This window comes from Helicoverpa zea, chromosome 26 (genome assembly GCF_022581195.2).
Source record: "Helicoverpa zea isolate HzStark_Cry1AcR chromosome 26, ilHelZeax1.1, whole genome shotgun sequence".
Classification (NCBI taxonomy): domain Eukaryota; kingdom Metazoa; phylum Arthropoda; class Insecta; order Lepidoptera; family Noctuidae; genus Helicoverpa; species Helicoverpa zea.
In genome coordinates, this window is record NC_061477.1 from 4114025 (window position 1) to 4133458 (window position 19434).

Consider the following 19434-nt stretch of genomic DNA (forward strand, 5'->3'; position numbering starts at 1 on the left):
GGGGTACGCGGACAATAAATAAATGTGTGGACTAAGAATGTAAAAGACCTATAATTTAGTATAATAATGGAAACAAAATGTGTGGGGAATTTTAAAAAATTATATTGCTTCGCATAATGTCGACCAAAATAAGACGGAAATAATGAAACTCATAAATGAACGTTTAAGTCAAATTGATGAAGGGATGTTGGGTAATACTTGTCGACATGTACAAAAGAAAAAAGAAGAATACTATAGACATTTTGACATGGAGTCAGAATTTATAATTAACATTGGTGAAAGTAGCGAATCCGAAAATTCATCATTTGATTTTTCAAGTAGCGATACAGAATCATTATAAATAAATAAACTAAATTACGTAATAACTGTACTTTAAACAGCCGTATACAACCCCTAAATAACTGTATTTGTACCCGACTGTACCTCTTGTCACGCACACAAAGTCACTGTATATGTACAAGGGTTACCCACACATAGGGCCGCGCGCACGACTGAGTTGAACTTACTATACGTGCATTTACATTAAATATGTTGTAAATGACGTTAAGAAAAATGCTGTCACTCATTCAAGGCAAAAATGTCTCATGTAACATAAATATAACCTATTACTGAAATTATCCATCGCTCAGTAATCCCCACAACATGCCAAGCGAAAATCGCCTTTACTACATAAAAAATAGATTTGAAAATAACTTAGCAAGCATTTTTCCCTTCAGTGTCCAGAACCTTTCAAATGCTATATTGTCACTTCAGAAAGGCTTTGTTAGTTTAATTCCCTTTCACGTAAGGCTTCGTCTAGACTTAAAGGTTCATTGGTTACAAAATAAAGTATGTGCTATAGCGGATTAGGGAGTATATTTACGATTATATATGTATCCCTGTTTAAGCGGGGCTGGGAGACGGTTTAAGTTTTTGGAATCAAAATATTTGTCTGGAATTAAGGAATCATATTTTATTTGATAATTGTCTTATATATACGCCCTGATTTCCATGCTAAGGCTTTATTTAAGTATTTTATAAATAATATTACTTTATCATCAACTAATTTGTAAAACACAGAGTTATCATTTATGCTTTAATCAATTTACTTAAGCTGCCTGCTTTCAAAAGCGCCAAAACCATTTCAAATTAGGACCATCTTTTCAATTTACTTCCCTCTATGCTCTCCAAATTATATATGGGGACTGCCATATCAGTTTGGCTGGCTTCCAATACCATACGCCTTTAAAATGCTCTGTAATACCCTGTCTTAAACAATCAGCTATAAAATATTAGTAGGGTATTCCGGCCATAGTTTAATATCCCTGTTATGCTTCGAAAGGGAATTGGTGGGATAAAATCGACCGTTTTGTAATCACTAGACAGTGGGAAGGATTTTTCCAAATTTTGGAGTATTTTGTAAGTGGAATACGAAGATTTTTATGACATGATTGATAAAACATGGATATCCGACAGCCTTGTTTCAAATGACAGTAAAGTTAAAGATTTAAGCTGATTAGAAATTAAACATACTTTTTTGTTTTTACCAGTCTAACCAGATATGGCATTATTTTTACTTAACGATGAAAATGACAATAATGTTTATACTCCTTGTACATACATCATACATGATGATGATGATGTCCTCCTAGCCGATTATCGGCTACGGCGGCTGTTCTCATGTAAGGAGATTAGCCAACTACGCAGGACATATTATAGTGCACGAGCATTTGCGCAGACACAGGTGCACTCACTATTCCTTAACTCTCATAGCCCGATGGGACGGTAATCCGACACGACCGGAGAGAGATCAGGCGCAGGACCGACATTTACGTGCTCTCCGATGCACGGGTGTATCAATCACTAGCTTCCAGGCTCCGGGCTGCTTTGTGAAAGTCTTCTAAAACCCACAAAGCGATTTCGGCCCGACTCGGGAATCGAACCCGAGACCTCGTGCTTAGCAGCCGCACTAGCGACAGCTAGACCAACGAGGCAGTTCATCATACATACATACTGTTTATATATTCTGTCAAGCCAGGCATTTTAATCAGTGTATTCATGTATATGTAAAAGAAACATAACACATGCCTACTCAATGCAATATAATGCTAAAATCCCATCTGGTCGATGTTAAATTTCGATTTCCTTCTCCGATTTTAAGTCATCAATGTAAAGATCAAAGGTCAGCGATTGAAGTTTCTCTTAAAAGTTTCGCTAGTATTTATTTTCTTACTTCGTATGTTTTGCCACAACAACTACTAGAAAACAGTTTCTGATTCGGACACAACGAGAAATGGTCGGTTTTACGTTTATTTTTCAAAAGCGCCTTTTTAAAGTTGCGAGTGAGAAATTGTCGGATATTTTTAGGTCAAGTCGATTCGTAATGGCTGGTTCCTCCAGTATTGTTTCGTTCTTGGTGAATTGACGATGTTTTCCACGACGTTTCTTTTCATTTTCTGCTCGGTTTTTTACAATACAACTTGCAGTGGAATTGTGCCGTTTTCTGGAGTCTTACCGTGACCTAATTGTTGGTGGCTGTCTGGTTTCTAATCGTTAGTGAATTACTTTCAGATGGAATGCGGTAACTAGTAAAATTCACTACTTTTATTGAACTGACAAAAATTAGAATACTAACGGCACAGATTTTTCATACCTTTAGCTTATAAGAAAATATTAAAAAACAAGTCAAAACGATAAACGAAGGTTAGAAGAATTTTAGCATGTTTTACCGAATGAATATGATAAAGGATTTTATCTTTGACCTGGTTAACTAATTAATAAAAGTAACCAATTCTTGTAACTGCAATTTTTATGAAAACACTGAATCTTAGTAGTTCTATAACTACAGTTCTTGGAACTTCTTTAAAGCTTCTTCAGCAAATAATAGTAAAGCAAAGTATAACACGAATATTCTTTTTGCTGCAGGTACAATATGCACCAAAAGTTCGAATGTTCGTGAAGTCTGGAGTACTGAAAGGAAATATCCAAGAAGGAGACACAGTTGTTATCGGTAAGTTTTTCAAAACTATTTTCATAACAAATCTCATTTTAAATATTAATTCACTAGATTCTTTTTAATCTATTCGTAGGCGTCCCTCAAGGCTCGATTGCGTTGCTATTAATTTTATTGAATAGGTACTTACTTCGAAAGCTCGCGTAGGTAGATGCTTCAAGATAATTCTCATCAAGGTTAACAAATTAATTAATTAGTTAATTTCTTTTCATGAAATAACCTTTTGAATAAGATCCATTAGAACGACTTACCTTTTCATCGTAAAAATCGAGAATAATAAAGCTTTTGCCAGATTATTTTTTGAATTACAACATTTGTTGAGATTCTGTTATTAATCTTTTGGATGAAATTCGATATTCTAACACAGTTGTTTTTTTAGGTTGTCAAGCCACTGCGAATCCTAACAACCTTACATATAAATGGTATGTGAACAATGAACATATACCTGGTGACATCAATAATGAATTGGTAAGTATGAGAATTAACGACAATATTATAATGTATGAAGATGACAATGTAACATAGAGGATAACAGCAATACAAAACTAAAGGGTAAACAAACTTCAGCCGATGTGAAACTTTAATTACAGCTCCCCGTTAAAATTCTAAATAACACAAAACGAACTGCAAAAAGGGATAATTATGTTGTTAACATTCTAGTTAGTGAAGTTTGTAGAATTTAATTTATCTAGGCCATCGCTTTAGCAGAACTGGGTCGAGCTTGAATTTCTTCAGAACATTCATTCGAGGATTCGCGCGAGTCATTTAGCCATTATCGATTCTAAAATGGCGTTTTTAATCAGGCAAATGGATCCATAGGTGAGGTTTTACAGCTGGTGTCAATACATCCATTGCATCGACATGTCAATCGGTTTTGTTGATACTGTCATTGAATAAACAATTAGGGTAATTTATTTTGTGAAAACAAGTATACATAGTGAGCGGTTCTGTATATTTATTGAATGTGTTTTTAGTGCGGACACTACAAACGCTGCTTGAATTGATTCAGTTTTGTAGTGTTCGTTTGTGTCATCATCGACTTATTAACTGACTTCAAAAAATGAGGTTCTCAGTTTGACCTGTTCAGCACAGTATTTGTCAGATATTATTGAAGACGTTTTTGTTAAGCTATTCAGTTTTTAAATTTGTAAACTCGTATTCCTCGCGATACCCTCTAAAATACTCACCAAAATCAACGTCATATTTGCACCAAAAATTCTTTTATCCACGTGCCTATATGGTAATTCCGAAGTACGTTCACGTAAACCATGAAGAGAGTAACAAATTTCATTCTTGGGGCGGCTCCATTAAAAATCCAAAACAAGGTAACGGGCTCATATCTTGTTTCTTCTCAAGTGTCGTTTCCCCATTAATTCTGTACACTATATATTAAATTTTACCGACCATATTTACATGTCTCCACTAGGAGGCGTTCTCGGAAAATATGAGAGAGAATTTTCAAATATCTTCTTGGCACACCATACGCCTGCAATATGCATTTTACATCAAATGTTTTATCTTGAGGTGTATTTTTGGGAATTTTCGGCGTGTTAAATGTTTTTGTTTTCGGTTTTAGAGTCATTTAGTAAGTTTATGTATCCAGTTGCTGCAAAAATGTTTTATGTTATATGATAATTAGGATCGGTTCTTTCAAGTTTTGCACCAAGTCCAAGAGTTCTCGCACACTGTAGACTTTTTTTGGTCGGTTAATAGTTTATTTGGGCTCGTAAATCAGTATGAATATGTGTAATGGTACTACGCACATTACAAAGATTAGGTATTTAGCCGGTATCAGACCGACTGAAAATTTCGGTTGGAATCAAGATTTTCTTTAAATGAAGAAACCAATAATCAGGTTAATTATTTAGTAAGTTTTTTTTTATTTGCTGCAAAAATGTTTCATGCTATGTAATAATTAGGATCGCCTCTCTGAAGTTTTGCAGCAAGTCTTACTTAACTATCCTAGATATTTTCTTTTAGTATACCTTGCCTTATGCGCTTGTTAGTGTAATTTTAAGCATCAGATGAGAAAAGTTTCTCATTCCCGGTAACAGTGGCGTGTACGGTAATATTCTTTGTATGTTCTTTTGTTACTTCAATGTACGATATTTGCATAATTAACTTGTTATGTGTATACTTGTAACTTGATATTTTCTAAGGAAATTAAGCGTAATTGGGTGTTTTAGTGAGTGTTATTTTCAAAAGACTGTGTTTCTAGTAGTCTTATTATTTTTTTCCTTGTATAACTATTATGCATTCGTCGTTAGAGTACTATTGTTGATCTACTGTTTTTAATACAGACTTTTGAATGAATAAGTCTTATATTCAATTTTGTTCTGTGTGCTTAAATTATATGATGATCCCTTATCAACTAGATGCGAGTAGGTAGTGATATATCAAAAATCGTTCCCACCTTATAACTCACGTTATAAAATTCCAAATCTAATTCATACTTTTGTTACAGATTCTGACAAATATATCTAGAAGATTTAACGAGGCGACGATCAAGTGTGAGGTACATAACTTGGTCGGGAAGAGTGCTGACACCAAAACTCTAGAAGTGGCCTGTAAGTGCACACTTGAGAATTATAATACCTCGTCTTTTAAAGGTTCTATAGGCGCCGTTTGGGTGGCAACAGAGTTATTTTTAAATGGACTGGTTTTAGCGTTAGGTTTTATTTCACTTTTTTTGATTGCCTGATGCTTATGTAAAATGGTTATAGCCAATGAGTACTCATTTTATATTAGATTTGTAAGTAACGATATCTATGGCTCGTAATGGGACTAAACAATTCTTTAGACTGTAGAAAAGTTTAACCAAGCATGAAAAGAAAACTGTTGTACAAAATTCAATAGGTAGTGTAAAGTACGATTCAATTCAATAGGCATTTCCAAAAAGAGGTCTTTTGGGCTATGGAACCCTAAAAACATACTTTTTCTTGAAAAAACTATTTTACAAGGTATTATCGATTATTTTCCTGGATATTTTCGATTGCTAGTATATAATCCGTTTGATATGCAGAAAGACATTCAAGGAAACCAATTGTGGGCGATTTAGCATATAACTGCAGAGGTTTAATGACGATTAGAAGTTGACTCATCAGTTCTGGTTACAATATTATACAATGATTGATTCAGATTAAAAATGATTTCTTCAAAGAACTTTTAAGTTACTCGGTATTCGACGTGTGTAGTTTCTTGAAGCAATAAAATAAAATGCGCCTAATATCCTAACCAAGTTATTTGAATTGAACATAGCGAACCCGCACTTAGGCAATGTGTGTGCAAATTGTTTAGTACACATTTTTGAAGGGGTCGATTCGCCCATTTTATAATATAATAACATTCGTGCGAGTTGCATAGGTACACCAAAAATATAATTTCGTAAAAGTCGCGATTGGCACTTTCGTGCCAGTTAAATTTGTGTAAATTGAGTACCACAATAAAGTGAACAAATCTATGATAAGACCACGACATTGCTACGGTAGAAAAAAAGTGACAAACGATAAATCCATTCTCAAAAAAACATTACCTACAATCCGATCCAATCCGTTGCTAACATTACCTACAATCAAATCCAGTGTTTTAAACATCGACCCAGTCCTTTTGTGTTAGCTTTTTTCTTTTGCTTTCGAAAATATTCGATGACAATGAATTTTGGGCATACAGGAAGTTTTGCAAAAAGGCTATGGGGCTATGGTGGTATTTTTTCCCGGGATTCCTGAGGGATCCGAAATGAAATATGATTCCTCTTTGTTGCTATGACACGTATTAACAATTCAATTGTTTTGATCACAAGTGTATTCCAATATTTTGTGTGTTTTTTTTTTTCGAATATTTTGGTATGTTTTTGGGGTGGTTGAAGAAAAAATCTTTGGTTTCAATTTGGAAATACTGAACGATAAACTAGCTATAATTAAATAAACATAACTAATTTACAAACTGACTAATTAACAATGACGTTGTTATGCTCTTAACAAAGTGAAAATGGTATTTAGGTGTATAGGAATACAAATAAATCATTTAATTCTGTAACTAATAATTATCAGTTTAATTATAATGTTTTTATAATTAAAGATCTTTTATTTATAACTACTACTAAATAATACGAAATTAATTTTGATACCTTTTCAGTTATACGTATACAAAAAATTTATACGCATACAAAACAGTCCATTGTTTAAAAAAAACTCAACTTCGAATGGAAAAGATTTCTATTCAACAAAACGTCTAATTAAAAAAAATCCAAGAATTCAAGTAACAAGCATTACACTGGAAAATTACCTACTAAATACTCCTACGAAACAAAAGCTATATAGTCCTAAAACTGTATTATTACGTAATTAAACTGTATAAGCACTAAATCTGTATTATTCAACTTTCAAGAGCCTCACACAATACCGAATTACAGGCCACATTGACGTGGTTTTCATGGCAATTCTTGACATCGAATGAAGTGGGCTTTATTGTGAAATGATTGGGCGATTATTTCATTTGCATTATATAGAATTCTATTGTTCAGTTTCGCTAAGAAGTGATACAGAGAAATTAGTAATGGCGGTCGCGAACGCTTTTTCAAATTGGACTATTGTATTGCGTTTTGTGGGGGTAATGGATTTAATTGTAGTTGTGGATCTTTTCAAATGGTTAGGGTGAAGACTGCACACATTATACCTACTTACATATTTTACATTTGCAAAGATTTTTCAGTTATGACTAAAGAGTTTTTTATCATTGTTTGTTTGTAAATGCTGCGAAAATAAAGCTACACTTGTCCGAGCGACATAAGTCATATTTTATCCGATTACGGAGAAGCTAGTAATACTAGTAAGTATATACATAAATACGCAATAAGAATAAGCACAAATCAATCCTATATTTAGCTAAATATTTAAACTGTGTAAGCAGTTTCAATTACCTATTCATTGCACAGTCTTCTTTTAATAGAGAACCCTATTAACGTAAAGAATAATGTTTCTAGATATTTTTATTTCATCCCCCCGGACTGGGTTAATAAAGTTTTAAGTTTTCATAATGCTGCAGCAATGCAGTTCCTATGTGCTTGCAGTATGAATATATATGCACCTCTTATGTGTGAATGGTATGTTCAGACTGTATTGTGAAAGGGAATTCGCTTTGTCATAACTTATTTTATAAGTACGAATGTTCGTTGTTTTTTGGTGTTGGTGATTATTGCTCAATCCTTCTCCGTGTGAGAGGAGGCCTCTGCCCAGCAGTGGAACGATAAAAAGGCTGTACACTAACAGAATGTTTGTTTGTTTATTTAATTGTTGAACCTTGGTAGATAGTTTTGGAAAATTGAGTCAAGGTGCGGTTGAAATCAAAGTTAAAAGTATTTATTAGAGTGCTTTTTAGTGATCAGATCTTATAGTAAATTCATGGAACTTAAAAGGCTCAAAACAAAAATACACAATTAGTGTTTAATTAAGTTTTTCTTTAATTTCACAGTACCTAAATCACAGATTTATTTTCAAAGGAAAACTTACCTACCTGTTGTTTTAAGTACACAGTAAATGATTTCAATATTTCAAATGTTTATTTATACCACTGGTACCGTTTTAATTATAAATAAAGGTAGTTATATTAATATTATTTCATGATACAGGAGGGTATTTATTTAGCATCTAAATTATTCAAATTGTTCAAAGGTCAATCTGAATTTATTAATTAACTAGCTTCCGCCAGCGGCTTCGCCGCGTGGTGAGTTGATAAAAAGTAGCCTATGTGTTAATCCAAGGTATCATCTATCTACATACCAAATTTCAATAAAATCGGTCCAGCCGTTTTTGCGTGATTGAATAACAAACATACATCCAAACATTCTCACAAACTTTCACATTTATAATGTATAGCTTCCGCCAGCGGCTTCGCCCGCGTGGTGTGTTGATAAAAAGTAGCCTATGTGTTAATCCAGGGTATTACCTATCTACATACCAAATTTCAATCAAATCGGTCCAGCCGTTTTTGCGTGATTGAATAACAAACATACATCCATACATTCTCACAAACTTTCACATCTATATCTTCTTCTTTCTCCTGCCCTGTTCCCAAATATTACTTGGGGTCGGCGCAATATGTCATTTTCTTCCATTTTCCCCTGTCACTCGTCATACTGACACTCACTCCCTTCCTATTCATATCATCTTTCAGGCAATCCATCCATCTTTTCTTAGGTCTTCCTCTTCCTCTCCATCCATCTACATTCATACTTAGCACACACTTTGTTGCATGCGTATCATCCCTCCTCATTACATGTCCATACCACGACAATCTTCTACTTCTCATCTTTTCTGTAACTGGCGCTACTTTCAGACTTCCTCTAATGTAATCATTCCTCACTTTATCCATTCTTGTAACACCACACATCCATCTCAGCATTCTCATTTCTGTTACATGCACTCTCTTCTCGTCCGTCTTTTTCAATGCCCAACACTCCGATCCATACAGGACGACAGGTCTAATGACGGATTTGTAAATTTTGCCCTTCAGTTTGAGGGGCATCCGCGGGTCACAAATAGCGCTAGTTACCTGTCGCCACTTCATCCATCCAGTATTGATCCGATGCGTAACGTCCCTGTTCACCTCACCGTCACTTTGGACGAGTGAACCAAGGTACCGGAAGTCGGAGCAAACTGGTAGGGGCATGCCGGCTAGGGTTATGGTCATGGGTCCCGAAATACCGCCAAAATCACAATGAAGGTATTCGGTTTTACTCCTGCTCACCTTTAAACCCACTGTCTCCAGTCTCAGCCGTCATGCCTCCAGTCTACTCTGGACCTCTGGCCCACTCTCCCCCACCAGAACAATGTCATCGGCGAAAAGCATACACCAGGGTGCCTCCTCCCGTATATCTGCCGTAAGCGCGTCCATTACAAGCAGGAAGAGATACGGGCTGAGGGCCGACCCCTGATGTAAGCCAACACCTACACTGAAGCTGGTGGTAGTGCCCGCTGCGGACCGGATTTCTGTACGGCATCTGCCGTACATCGCTCGGATCAACTGCACATACTTCCCTGGTATACCTTTCTCCTCAAGGGCCCACCACAAAACCTCACGAGGCACCCGGTCATATGCCTTCTCGAGGTCAACGAACACCATATGCAAGTTTTTGTGTGCACCCCTGTACTTTTCGCACAATTGGCGAATACAGAATATAGCGTCCGTTGTACTCCGACCAGGCATAAAACCGAATTGATTTCGTGCGATATCACTCTCTTCTCTCAGCCTCCTTTCAATAACTTTCTCCCACACTTTCATACTATGTGACATTAGCTTTATTCCTCTATAGTTGTTGCAATTCAACACATCACCCTTGTTCTTAAAAATGGGCACCAGGAAACTATTGCACCACTCGTCTGGTATAGTTTCCTCTTGCAACAACTTATTGAAGAATAAAGCCAGCCATTTCCATCCATCCATCTTTAATAATTTCCACACTTCCACTGGTATTCCATCTGGCCCTATCGCTTTTCCATTTTTCATTCCATTCACTGCTAATCTGACCTCATCCTCACATACATTTCTTACAAGGCCCTCGTTCACCGCTTTATGATGGAGCACACCGCTCCACTCATTTTCTTCATTCATCAGTCTTTCAAAATATTCCTTCCACCTACCTTTAATCTCCACATCATTCGAAAGGACCGTTCCGTCTCCATTCTTTACACACCTTATCTGGCATACATCTCTTGTCATTTTCTCCCTAGATTTAACCAATCGGTAAAAGTCATTTTGACCAGCTGGGCTATCTAGGGAGTCATACATCCTCTCGTGCGCTTTTGCCCTTGAAACAGCCACAATCTTCTTTGCTTTCTTCTTACATTCATCATATTCAGCCTTTTTTCGTGCTTTTTCACTATCATCATTGTCTTCCGTCCGCTGCCATTCCTTGAATTTCATCTTCTTTTCCTTTAATACACTCTGCACTTCTTCCACCCACCACCAAGTTTCCTTCTCTATCACTCCATTCCCTTTTGATTCTCCTAGAATGCTTCTTGCCGCTTTCCTTATACACGTCGCCATTCCACTCCAGCATTCATTCACATTCTTTTCATTCATTTCTCCCATTTCACATCTATATCTATACATATAATAAATCTGTAGAAAAGTAATTTTTGTACATTGAAAAAATTGACAAAAAAAATAGCCAGCATGTTAAAGGATAACTAACAGAACCCATTTCCATCATTTTTGTCATTTTTGTCTGTTTGTCTGTTTGTCTGTTTGTCTGTTTGTCTGTTTGTCTGTTTGTCTGTTTATCTGTTTGTTTGTTCGGGATTCACGTAAAATCTACGAATTAAATGCAGACAATGCTTGTATACAAAAATTCTACGTAACTTGGGGTATTACTTAGTTTTTGTTTCATCGAAATCGATTTACTCTATCAAAAGATATGATTAATTTTGTGAATTCAAGATGTAAAATATTACGACACGCAATCTATTTGTCAAAACTGTACATTTTAATGTTGTACTTATATTAGTTGATCGGCCTATTATTAATCTTTACACAGAAAATCACACCTTTATAAGTAACTTCGGAAGAAAAAAAAATATGAAAATTTTGTTTAGCCAAGGTTAAAGTAGCTCCATCTGTGGTAAATAAAATACATCAAATTTGTTAAAGGAGCGAGGTGGTAAATGTAAATATTACCATACATTCTTTATAGAGGATTATTATTTCAACAGATGGAGTTGTGTATTTTCCGTAATTCACCATATTTTAACACGTAGTGTAATTTTTCGATAGACATTTCAATAGTGTTTGTCAGTTTGCCGTGCCACATCAAAATTCAACTATAATTATTACCTTGATGAAAAGAAAATTAATAGTTCTCAGCCAAATTTAAAACGGTGCCATCTAAATTATTTTTTGAACATTGTGTCAAAAATTATGACTTTAGTGGAACAATTAATTATCATTTAAAGTTACAGATGGAGTTCATATCAGGATTTTTTCATAAACATAGTTTAGCTTATCTTCCACTAATGTGGTGGCCTTAAAACAAATTACTTTGAGTGAGTAGTATTAAGTAGACCTTAATTATTTTTTCTGATGCAAAATATGTAAACTTAATCCTAGAAGAAATGAGGATCTATCTCTCGCAAGCGCTGCTAAGCGTGAGGAAGGTAATGTAGGATTCTGTAGCTTTAAAAACAAGCCCAGATACAAAGTGCAGATAAGAAATGGGAGCTCTCTCTATTTAATACCATACACACGTAAAATGCTTTATGCGTCTGAAAACGTACAAATTACGCGCCGCATACCAGAGACATGCTTACTTTCAACTTCTGATCGCAAATACACTGTTCACGATTACGAACAGTCTCAGTAAGACCCGAGCCAAGTCTAAAAACCCTAAAAAACACCTTTTATATAAAACTACGTTTGATGTCATTTAATCACAAAGACAGAATTGTTCTCTGTTGCAAATCCTATCCACCTATATCCTATCCTAATCCAGAATGCATTGCAGGTGTGCATTGCACAAAAACCAATGGTATCCTATTCGAGAAGTCAAAAGAGTTGACCTGCCAACGTCAGCTTCTGCGCTAAGCAAGTGTTCTTAATAGTACCATCAGAATTACATTCATCGTTGAATGAGGTGAATAAATTTTCAGAAACCACAATAACAGTAGGAGCCAAAGCGTATTATCGCTTCATAGAGCTCTGATTGGCCCCAAGTGACCAAGTCAGGTCTGATTTGTTCGTTCATCAGATCTTTGAAAGTGTTTCGGTGGATACTTACTGTCGTCCTGTTTACGTGTGACACAAAATATGGTATATAAACGTCCTCCGCAAGAGCGAAATTTTCCCGGTGTGCGGTAGTGACGCACAGTATACAACACTTATGTTTCTTTTGATTTGCTGGCTCCACCAAGAAATGACAAATTGCGAGCGTACATTCTGAAAATCTCGGCAAAACTACAGGTTTCAAGTACGAACACATGAAGTGGACACTCACAGATACGTACATTTTGCCTATTCGTGAACTAATGCAAACATTTCGGTGGAGTCCCGGCTTAGGTCTCCCCCACATTAGGCGTGCGCGATCCTCGGGCGTGTCAGTAGCGCGGGCGCCGGCGTGAGCGAGGGCGTGAGCGTCGCGTTTTGCTGCCCTGCGGCATTTGCAGCGCGCTCGCGGCGCGCACGCGCCGCTCTCCTTGACGTTTAACTGCGAAGGCGTTTAGCGGGCGGCGGGGATAGCAGGCGAAGGGGTAAGAACGCAACTCGAGCGCCGCGTGCTCGCCGCGAGCGCGTCGCTTGCACTCTTCACACATGCCGCAGGGCAGCAAAACGCGACGTTCACGCAGCGCGCTCGCGACGCCCGCGCTGCTCACACGCCCGAGGATCGCGCACGCCTAATGTGGGGTCAGCCTTACCATGAGTAAGTGAAACTATCCTACCCTATGCGCCTGCTGATGATGACTCATTTTATCATCCATCCAGCTATTCCCCAACTATGTTGGTGTTGGCTTCCAGTCACCGAATCTGTTTGAGTACCAATATTTTGCTTGGAGCGACTACCTATCTACAATCCAGTCAACTACACAAGACGATATCCATATTATGGTAAGACTGACAGACTTTCTGGCTTCTGATTAGTCGCAGCAGCTGCAGAAAATGTACAAATGACAGCTTTGTCAGACTCAAAGCATGTAGACATACATTATAGCTGTTTTCTGTGAAAATTACTTACGCACCATACGTAATAATTTTCCAAATTGGCTGAACAACGTCACAAACTTTACTTCTTTTGTTTAGATAAATGGTCACATCCACAACACAACCTTGATCAATGAATCTATGCGACTGCTAAGTGCTAATTAAACTGTCACGTGAAAGTATGCACCTACGGGATAAGTAGTATTTTGACGATTCTATATTGCCCACGCAGACGAAGTTGCGGGCAACAGCTAGTTTATAATATAAGTAGGAAGTAGGATTTATGCTACTTTGTACGGCTCTGAGCCGTTTGTACAAACTAGACTTTTCCCGCAGTTTCACTCGCTATATGAGCAAAGTATTTCCTTTCGACCCTTTATTTTGGATCCTCACTTAATATTATAACGCAAAAATAACTACCTCTGTCTGTCTGTCACAGGAAAGCTGTCAAAACTACTGAACCCATTTAATTAAAGTTCGTATATATAAATAGATATCCTGAGACATTACTTAACATACTTTTGATCCGACTGCGCGAAGTTCCCTTGGTACGCGAGTGGAACGACGAGAAACAGCTAGTATATTCATAACATACATAGTTCTATGGTTCATTACATCTCGTTAAACATCCTCTGAAGTGCAATTATAAAGTCTATTGGAGCTCATTGAATTTGGAGCCCTGAATCTCAAGGATAAACTGAATGTCAAAGGTTGTCTACCAAATTATTTACTAGGCCTTGACGTTTCGCTAATAAAATAACTAATCTCCTACTCCCAAATTATATATTATTCTGTTTCATACAGATTATCTTATCGAAAAGGAAATTAAATATTCATTAGGTGCGCTCCTTTTCGTCACGTGAGTCTCGAAATAAAATTCCTCTTCTTGGTAATGTTATTTTCAAAATATCGAGCTTGCTAGATTTTGTACTTACTAACTTATTAGTTATTTATACAGACTTTCTGTTTTCTGAATACCCGCGATGGCTGGCAAAGATGTTCAAATGACAGCCGGGACCACCAGTTTATCGTGCCTTTCGACACATGGAACAACTCGTCATGATGAGATGGTTAACCATCCACGATCTAACCGCGCCAAGCGTTACTTAACTTTATGATAGACGAGCTCTCCTCCTTTAACCTTAAATATGACCTTGTTACAGATGGACCATCAATCAAAGTAAGACCCCAGAATGTGGAAGGAGAGTCTGGGTCTATAGCAACCCTCTCGTGCATCGTCGATGGTCATCCACCGCCAAAGATACAGTGGTTAAGATATGAACATGAACGATTTATTGTAAGTAGTTCAATTTTTATTTTATTACATAGTTGTCTCCCAAGTGGCCCAACTTCGTATCGTTTCAACTTTCTAAGGACGTCTACAAACATTTCAAAAACCAAAATAAGTCCAATCGGTCTAGCCAGTCTCAAGTTTTAGTGAGACGAACGAACAGCAATTCAATTTTAAGTGATAGAGAAGATTTTTTAAGATGAAAATGTTGTTTGCCTAGCCTTTTCTCAACTATTGGTCGGTTTCCAGTTTAACTTGATTCAACTGTGTACTAGTGTTTTCCATAAGGCCCTATCTGATCTCCTCAACCCATTTACCAGGTCACCGTTACACAGTTACAGGTTCAACCCTTAGTAAGACTAGTTGTCAGACTTTCTAAGGATATTAGTAATGCGATTTATTTTTGTCCTTATGCAGAGAGTTGGCAAATCACCAAACCTGACGATCACGATATCTCCTCATTCCGCCGGTCAATATTGGTGTAAAGCAAGTATTGAGAACAGACAAGATGTACAAGCTCCTGCCATCGTTTATATTAAAGGTAAATAATAAATAAGTATTTACTATTTAAGTACCTATGTACAATGTAAATCATCATCCTCTTGCCCTTTTTTTTTTTCCGACGGCAAAAATCATCAAATGACCCCTCCCGCTGTGGGTTAGCAGCGGTGAGGGAGTGTCAGACTCTTACTGACTAAAAACCGTCGTGTTCCGTCATAGGCCTTTTATGTACCAGGGCCGCGGTATCTCTTTCGAACAACCCGCAGCCCCGGCAGGCCTTGGCCCTGCTGAGCCCCGCTGGGGTTGCTGACATCTCTTTGAGGAGCGCGTGGAACAACGCGCGCCGTCGACACGGGTCTGTCGTCTAAGCAGACAGAGGGACGATGAGCCACCCGAACTCACCGCCCACAGACCCACGCCTACGGTGGCCGGGAGTCATCACGCGACACCCGTTGCCCATGGTGTCTACCTGGTCCAGCGCGGCGGCCGGGATGAGAGGTGCGTACTCTCTGGCGTTCCGCCTCCTCCTTCTCGAGCATGACCGCTTCGCAGAAGGAGGCGACGGCATCCCATTCCCTCTCGCCCCGGACCATGGCCTGAACCAGGGCCGGACGCGAGAGGTCGCCGCCGCCCAAAGCCTCGACGAGGACCCGGCGGTGCCCTTCCCATGCGGGGCACACCTGGACTGTGTGGTCCACCGTGTCCTCGGGGCTGTCCGCACAATGGTGACACCCGGGCGCCTCCTCACGACCGATGCGGTGCAGGTACCTCCCGAAACAACCGTGTCCGGTGAGGACCTGCGTCATGCGGTACGTGAGGGCGCCATGACTCCTCCCGAGCCACTCCTCAAAGAGGGGACTTACCGCCACGATGGTGGCCATCCTCTTGCCCTTATCCCAATTTTATTTGCGGTCGGTGCAGCATGTTTTCTTCTTCCATAATATTTTATCAGCCGTCATGTCACAAGGCTGTCAACTATTATACGAAAAATAATTACAGTCTTCTTCTTGGTACTCTTAATTTTGCTTTCTGAATATTGAAAATTTTAGTAAGTTTTGACGTGACAACGTCTTATAAATCGATGGGGCCGGCTGCACGCACGAAAAAACATGACTCATGCGGCGTTACCTCGCTCTGAGGCGTTCCGTTTACGGCTTGAAGTGCAAGCGAGAGCACGCAACGAGAGACAAGGAGGCACGATCGGCCTCCGCTTTCGGCAGCGTTCGACATCTGACGATCAATTTCTTATGACGTTGTCACGTTCGACTATCGTCAGTAAACCGAATTTACAGACAACCGTTTTTTTTTATCCATGCTTACGAATTGCATATGCGTTAAAGTGATCTGTTTTAGAAATATGTGTTACGTGTAAACGTGTAGATTGAAATCTGTTTTCTTAAGAAATATTATGTATTTATCATCACGTAATACACTATGTAGACTGTTAAAAATGTTATGAACATTTAATGCAAAATTCGCTGGCAGAATGATTTCAAATCTTCTGCCAAATCCCAACCAGAAAACTTCTACTACTTTAATGTAATATTAAGCTCCTTTATGCACCTCATATCTACAAACTTTGGGAAACCGCACACAACTGCTAAAATATACAAAAGCCTTAAGACGTAAGATCTAAAACTGTGGCAAGCCGAGTCGACCTATAACACGGAGGAAGAAAATGGCAAAGATTAGTAGAGATGCCATAAAGCTGGTAGGTCAGGAGCCTTCTTGTAGGTCAAGTTACGCATGATAGGCTTGATCAATTAAGTACTAGAACTAACGACAAGTTAGGGTTCCTTGTCTTGAATGATTGACGATTTAAAAGATAATGGGCGGATCCCAAAGAAGGAGTATAAGGGTGGAGCCAGGAACGTTCCCCGTCCCCCGAAACACACACATTTTGACGCGCTACTTTTTTTTGGAGATTTTGAGTTATATCTCCTCTAGTTTTATTCTCCGTGACCTCTACAAACTGCGCAAGTGCTACGTCGTCGCGAGGTCATTTCAATTTGAACATCTTGTGAACTAGCCAAGTTAGCAGTTCGTAACTTTGAGGTCCAAACTTTATGCCCATGTAGGCAACTCGGCTATGCATGCACAACTTTAGTTTTATGCAAATTGAATAGTGCGTCGAAAGGTCTCATTCAAATTGTTGTTGATTCAGCATCAATTATGTCTTTCTGGAATATTCCATTTATTTAGATCTGTCTGGGAAGTTCTTAGGCTGTGTTTGGATATCCAAAGTTTAGGCATAGTTTCTGAATAGATATGCTAGCTAACTTCTAAATATGATTTAGTTTTCAATAACCTTTAGACAAAAGACTGGATCACTAAGTTAATCAACTAATTAATTCGTAGAATTTGGATCAAGTTTGTATTTATACAAGCAGACATATAATTTAATATGTTACACTTCCAACATCACATCAGCTTATTTTACAAAAATAACGCGTAATATAAAGCCAATTTCCCCACACATCCCTCTGAAAATATGTCGACAAAGTGGCAAGGAAAAATTTGCGCAAAAATTTTCATGGGGTGTTCTTTATTCTCGTTGTTTTTATAGGACCGCCGAAGATAATATCAAATCAAACACAGTATGGTGTCGAGGGGGACAGTGTCAGAATAGAATGTGTTTCGTTTGCCGTCCCTAAGCCCGACTACATTGTATGGACCTTTGGGGGCAGCGAGATAAATTCTTTTCATAATCAGGTACTGTATTTTTTTTGGAAATTCCTGCTTTGCGAATAATATTGATATTTTAGGCCGAGGAAGTTTGAGGAAACATAGGTAACCTCACCTATATGTAAGTAGGCTCACCTTGTGTGTATTCTCTTTATGTATATATCCAAAACTGTGTTAGCATTTAAATATTCAACTCAATCTACACACAAACACTCGTAGGTCTATATTGCAGCTCTGCTCAACAATAAAACTGCACTATAAACTTGCAAAGTTAAATGCACATTTTGCTGAACAAACTGGCAAATTTTCCTCCATCGCTTATTTAAAGGGCTTCCGAAGAAAAGTTAGGCCAAGATTTCTCAAACGAAACATAAAAGCAGAAAAAATTGTATGCACAGAACAAAACTCGAGATAAAACAATTCTTTGTTTTACAGCTAAAATGTATTCAGCAAACAGAAATTTAAAAAATTCTGTTTTACTTAGAGATACAGAATGAATATGTTTCTCTTATCTTTGCACAACTTTTGTATAAAACTTTAAGTTTGCCAGTTTTGCTGTCCCCGTATAGTTTTATCGTTAAATTCGAAGTATTCTTTCAGGAATATGCATTTTTGGAGGAAAGTCTAACAGATAGGATGACAAAATCGACTTTGATAATACGGAGGAGTGAATCGAAACATTTTGGCCACTATAATTGTACTGTAGTTAACGTATATGGCATGGATAGCGTCGAAATTAACTTAGTTCCGGCAAGTGAGTATGACGTCAGCTAACTACAAAGTTTTAAGCCCGTTGCGACTTGAAATTCTAGCTAAGGCTTTTTGTTCTATACTGCAGCAAAATATTCCTTTGCCGTTATGAAAAAGAATAAAAAAACAATCACGGTGCACTTTAAAAACATTTTATACTTTGTTAACAGTATCCTTTTTACTCACTGTTATTTTCAACAGTAAATAACTTGAATTTTATTTGCAGAAACTTTCCCAATAATACTTATTATTGCTGGGGGATCTTCGATTATTATTTTCGTGTTGATAATAATGCTGATCATAATGCTTTGTCATAAGAAGACGAAGAAAGCTGATGTTAAGAAACCTGATATAACGGACTTGGGCAAGACTTGTGTGGATCAGTTTAAGGATTGTGATAGAAGTTCAAATATCAGTGATCTGAAGTTAGAACTTCGGCAAGTTGAAGGCAGTTGTGATATGGTGAGTGAAGATCCTTGGAAAGTTTTGGTAATCGATATTTAAGACTTATGAGCTAGAACGCTGGTTT

General features: G+C 37.8%; 1 protein-coding gene across 1 annotated transcript in view; it reads left to right on the plus strand.

Annotated features, from left to right (window-relative positions):
• LOC124643025 (irregular chiasm C-roughest protein-like) overlaps positions 1-19434 on the plus strand; it is a 103436-nt gene that overhangs the window by 76966 nt on the left and 7036 nt on the right. Inside the window, exons 8-15 of the mRNA XM_047181861.1 lie at positions 2905-2989; positions 3372-3460; positions 5457-5559; positions 14842-14975; positions 15387-15510; positions 18037-18182; positions 18756-18909; positions 19132-19367. Coding sequence (XP_047037817.1) covers positions 2905-2989; positions 3372-3460; positions 5457-5559; positions 14842-14975; positions 15387-15510; positions 18037-18182; positions 18756-18909; positions 19132-19367 — 1071 coding nt within the window. The remainder of the gene's footprint in view (positions 1-2904; positions 2990-3371; positions 3461-5456; positions 5560-14841; positions 14976-15386; positions 15511-18036; positions 18183-18755; positions 18910-19131; positions 19368-19434) is intronic.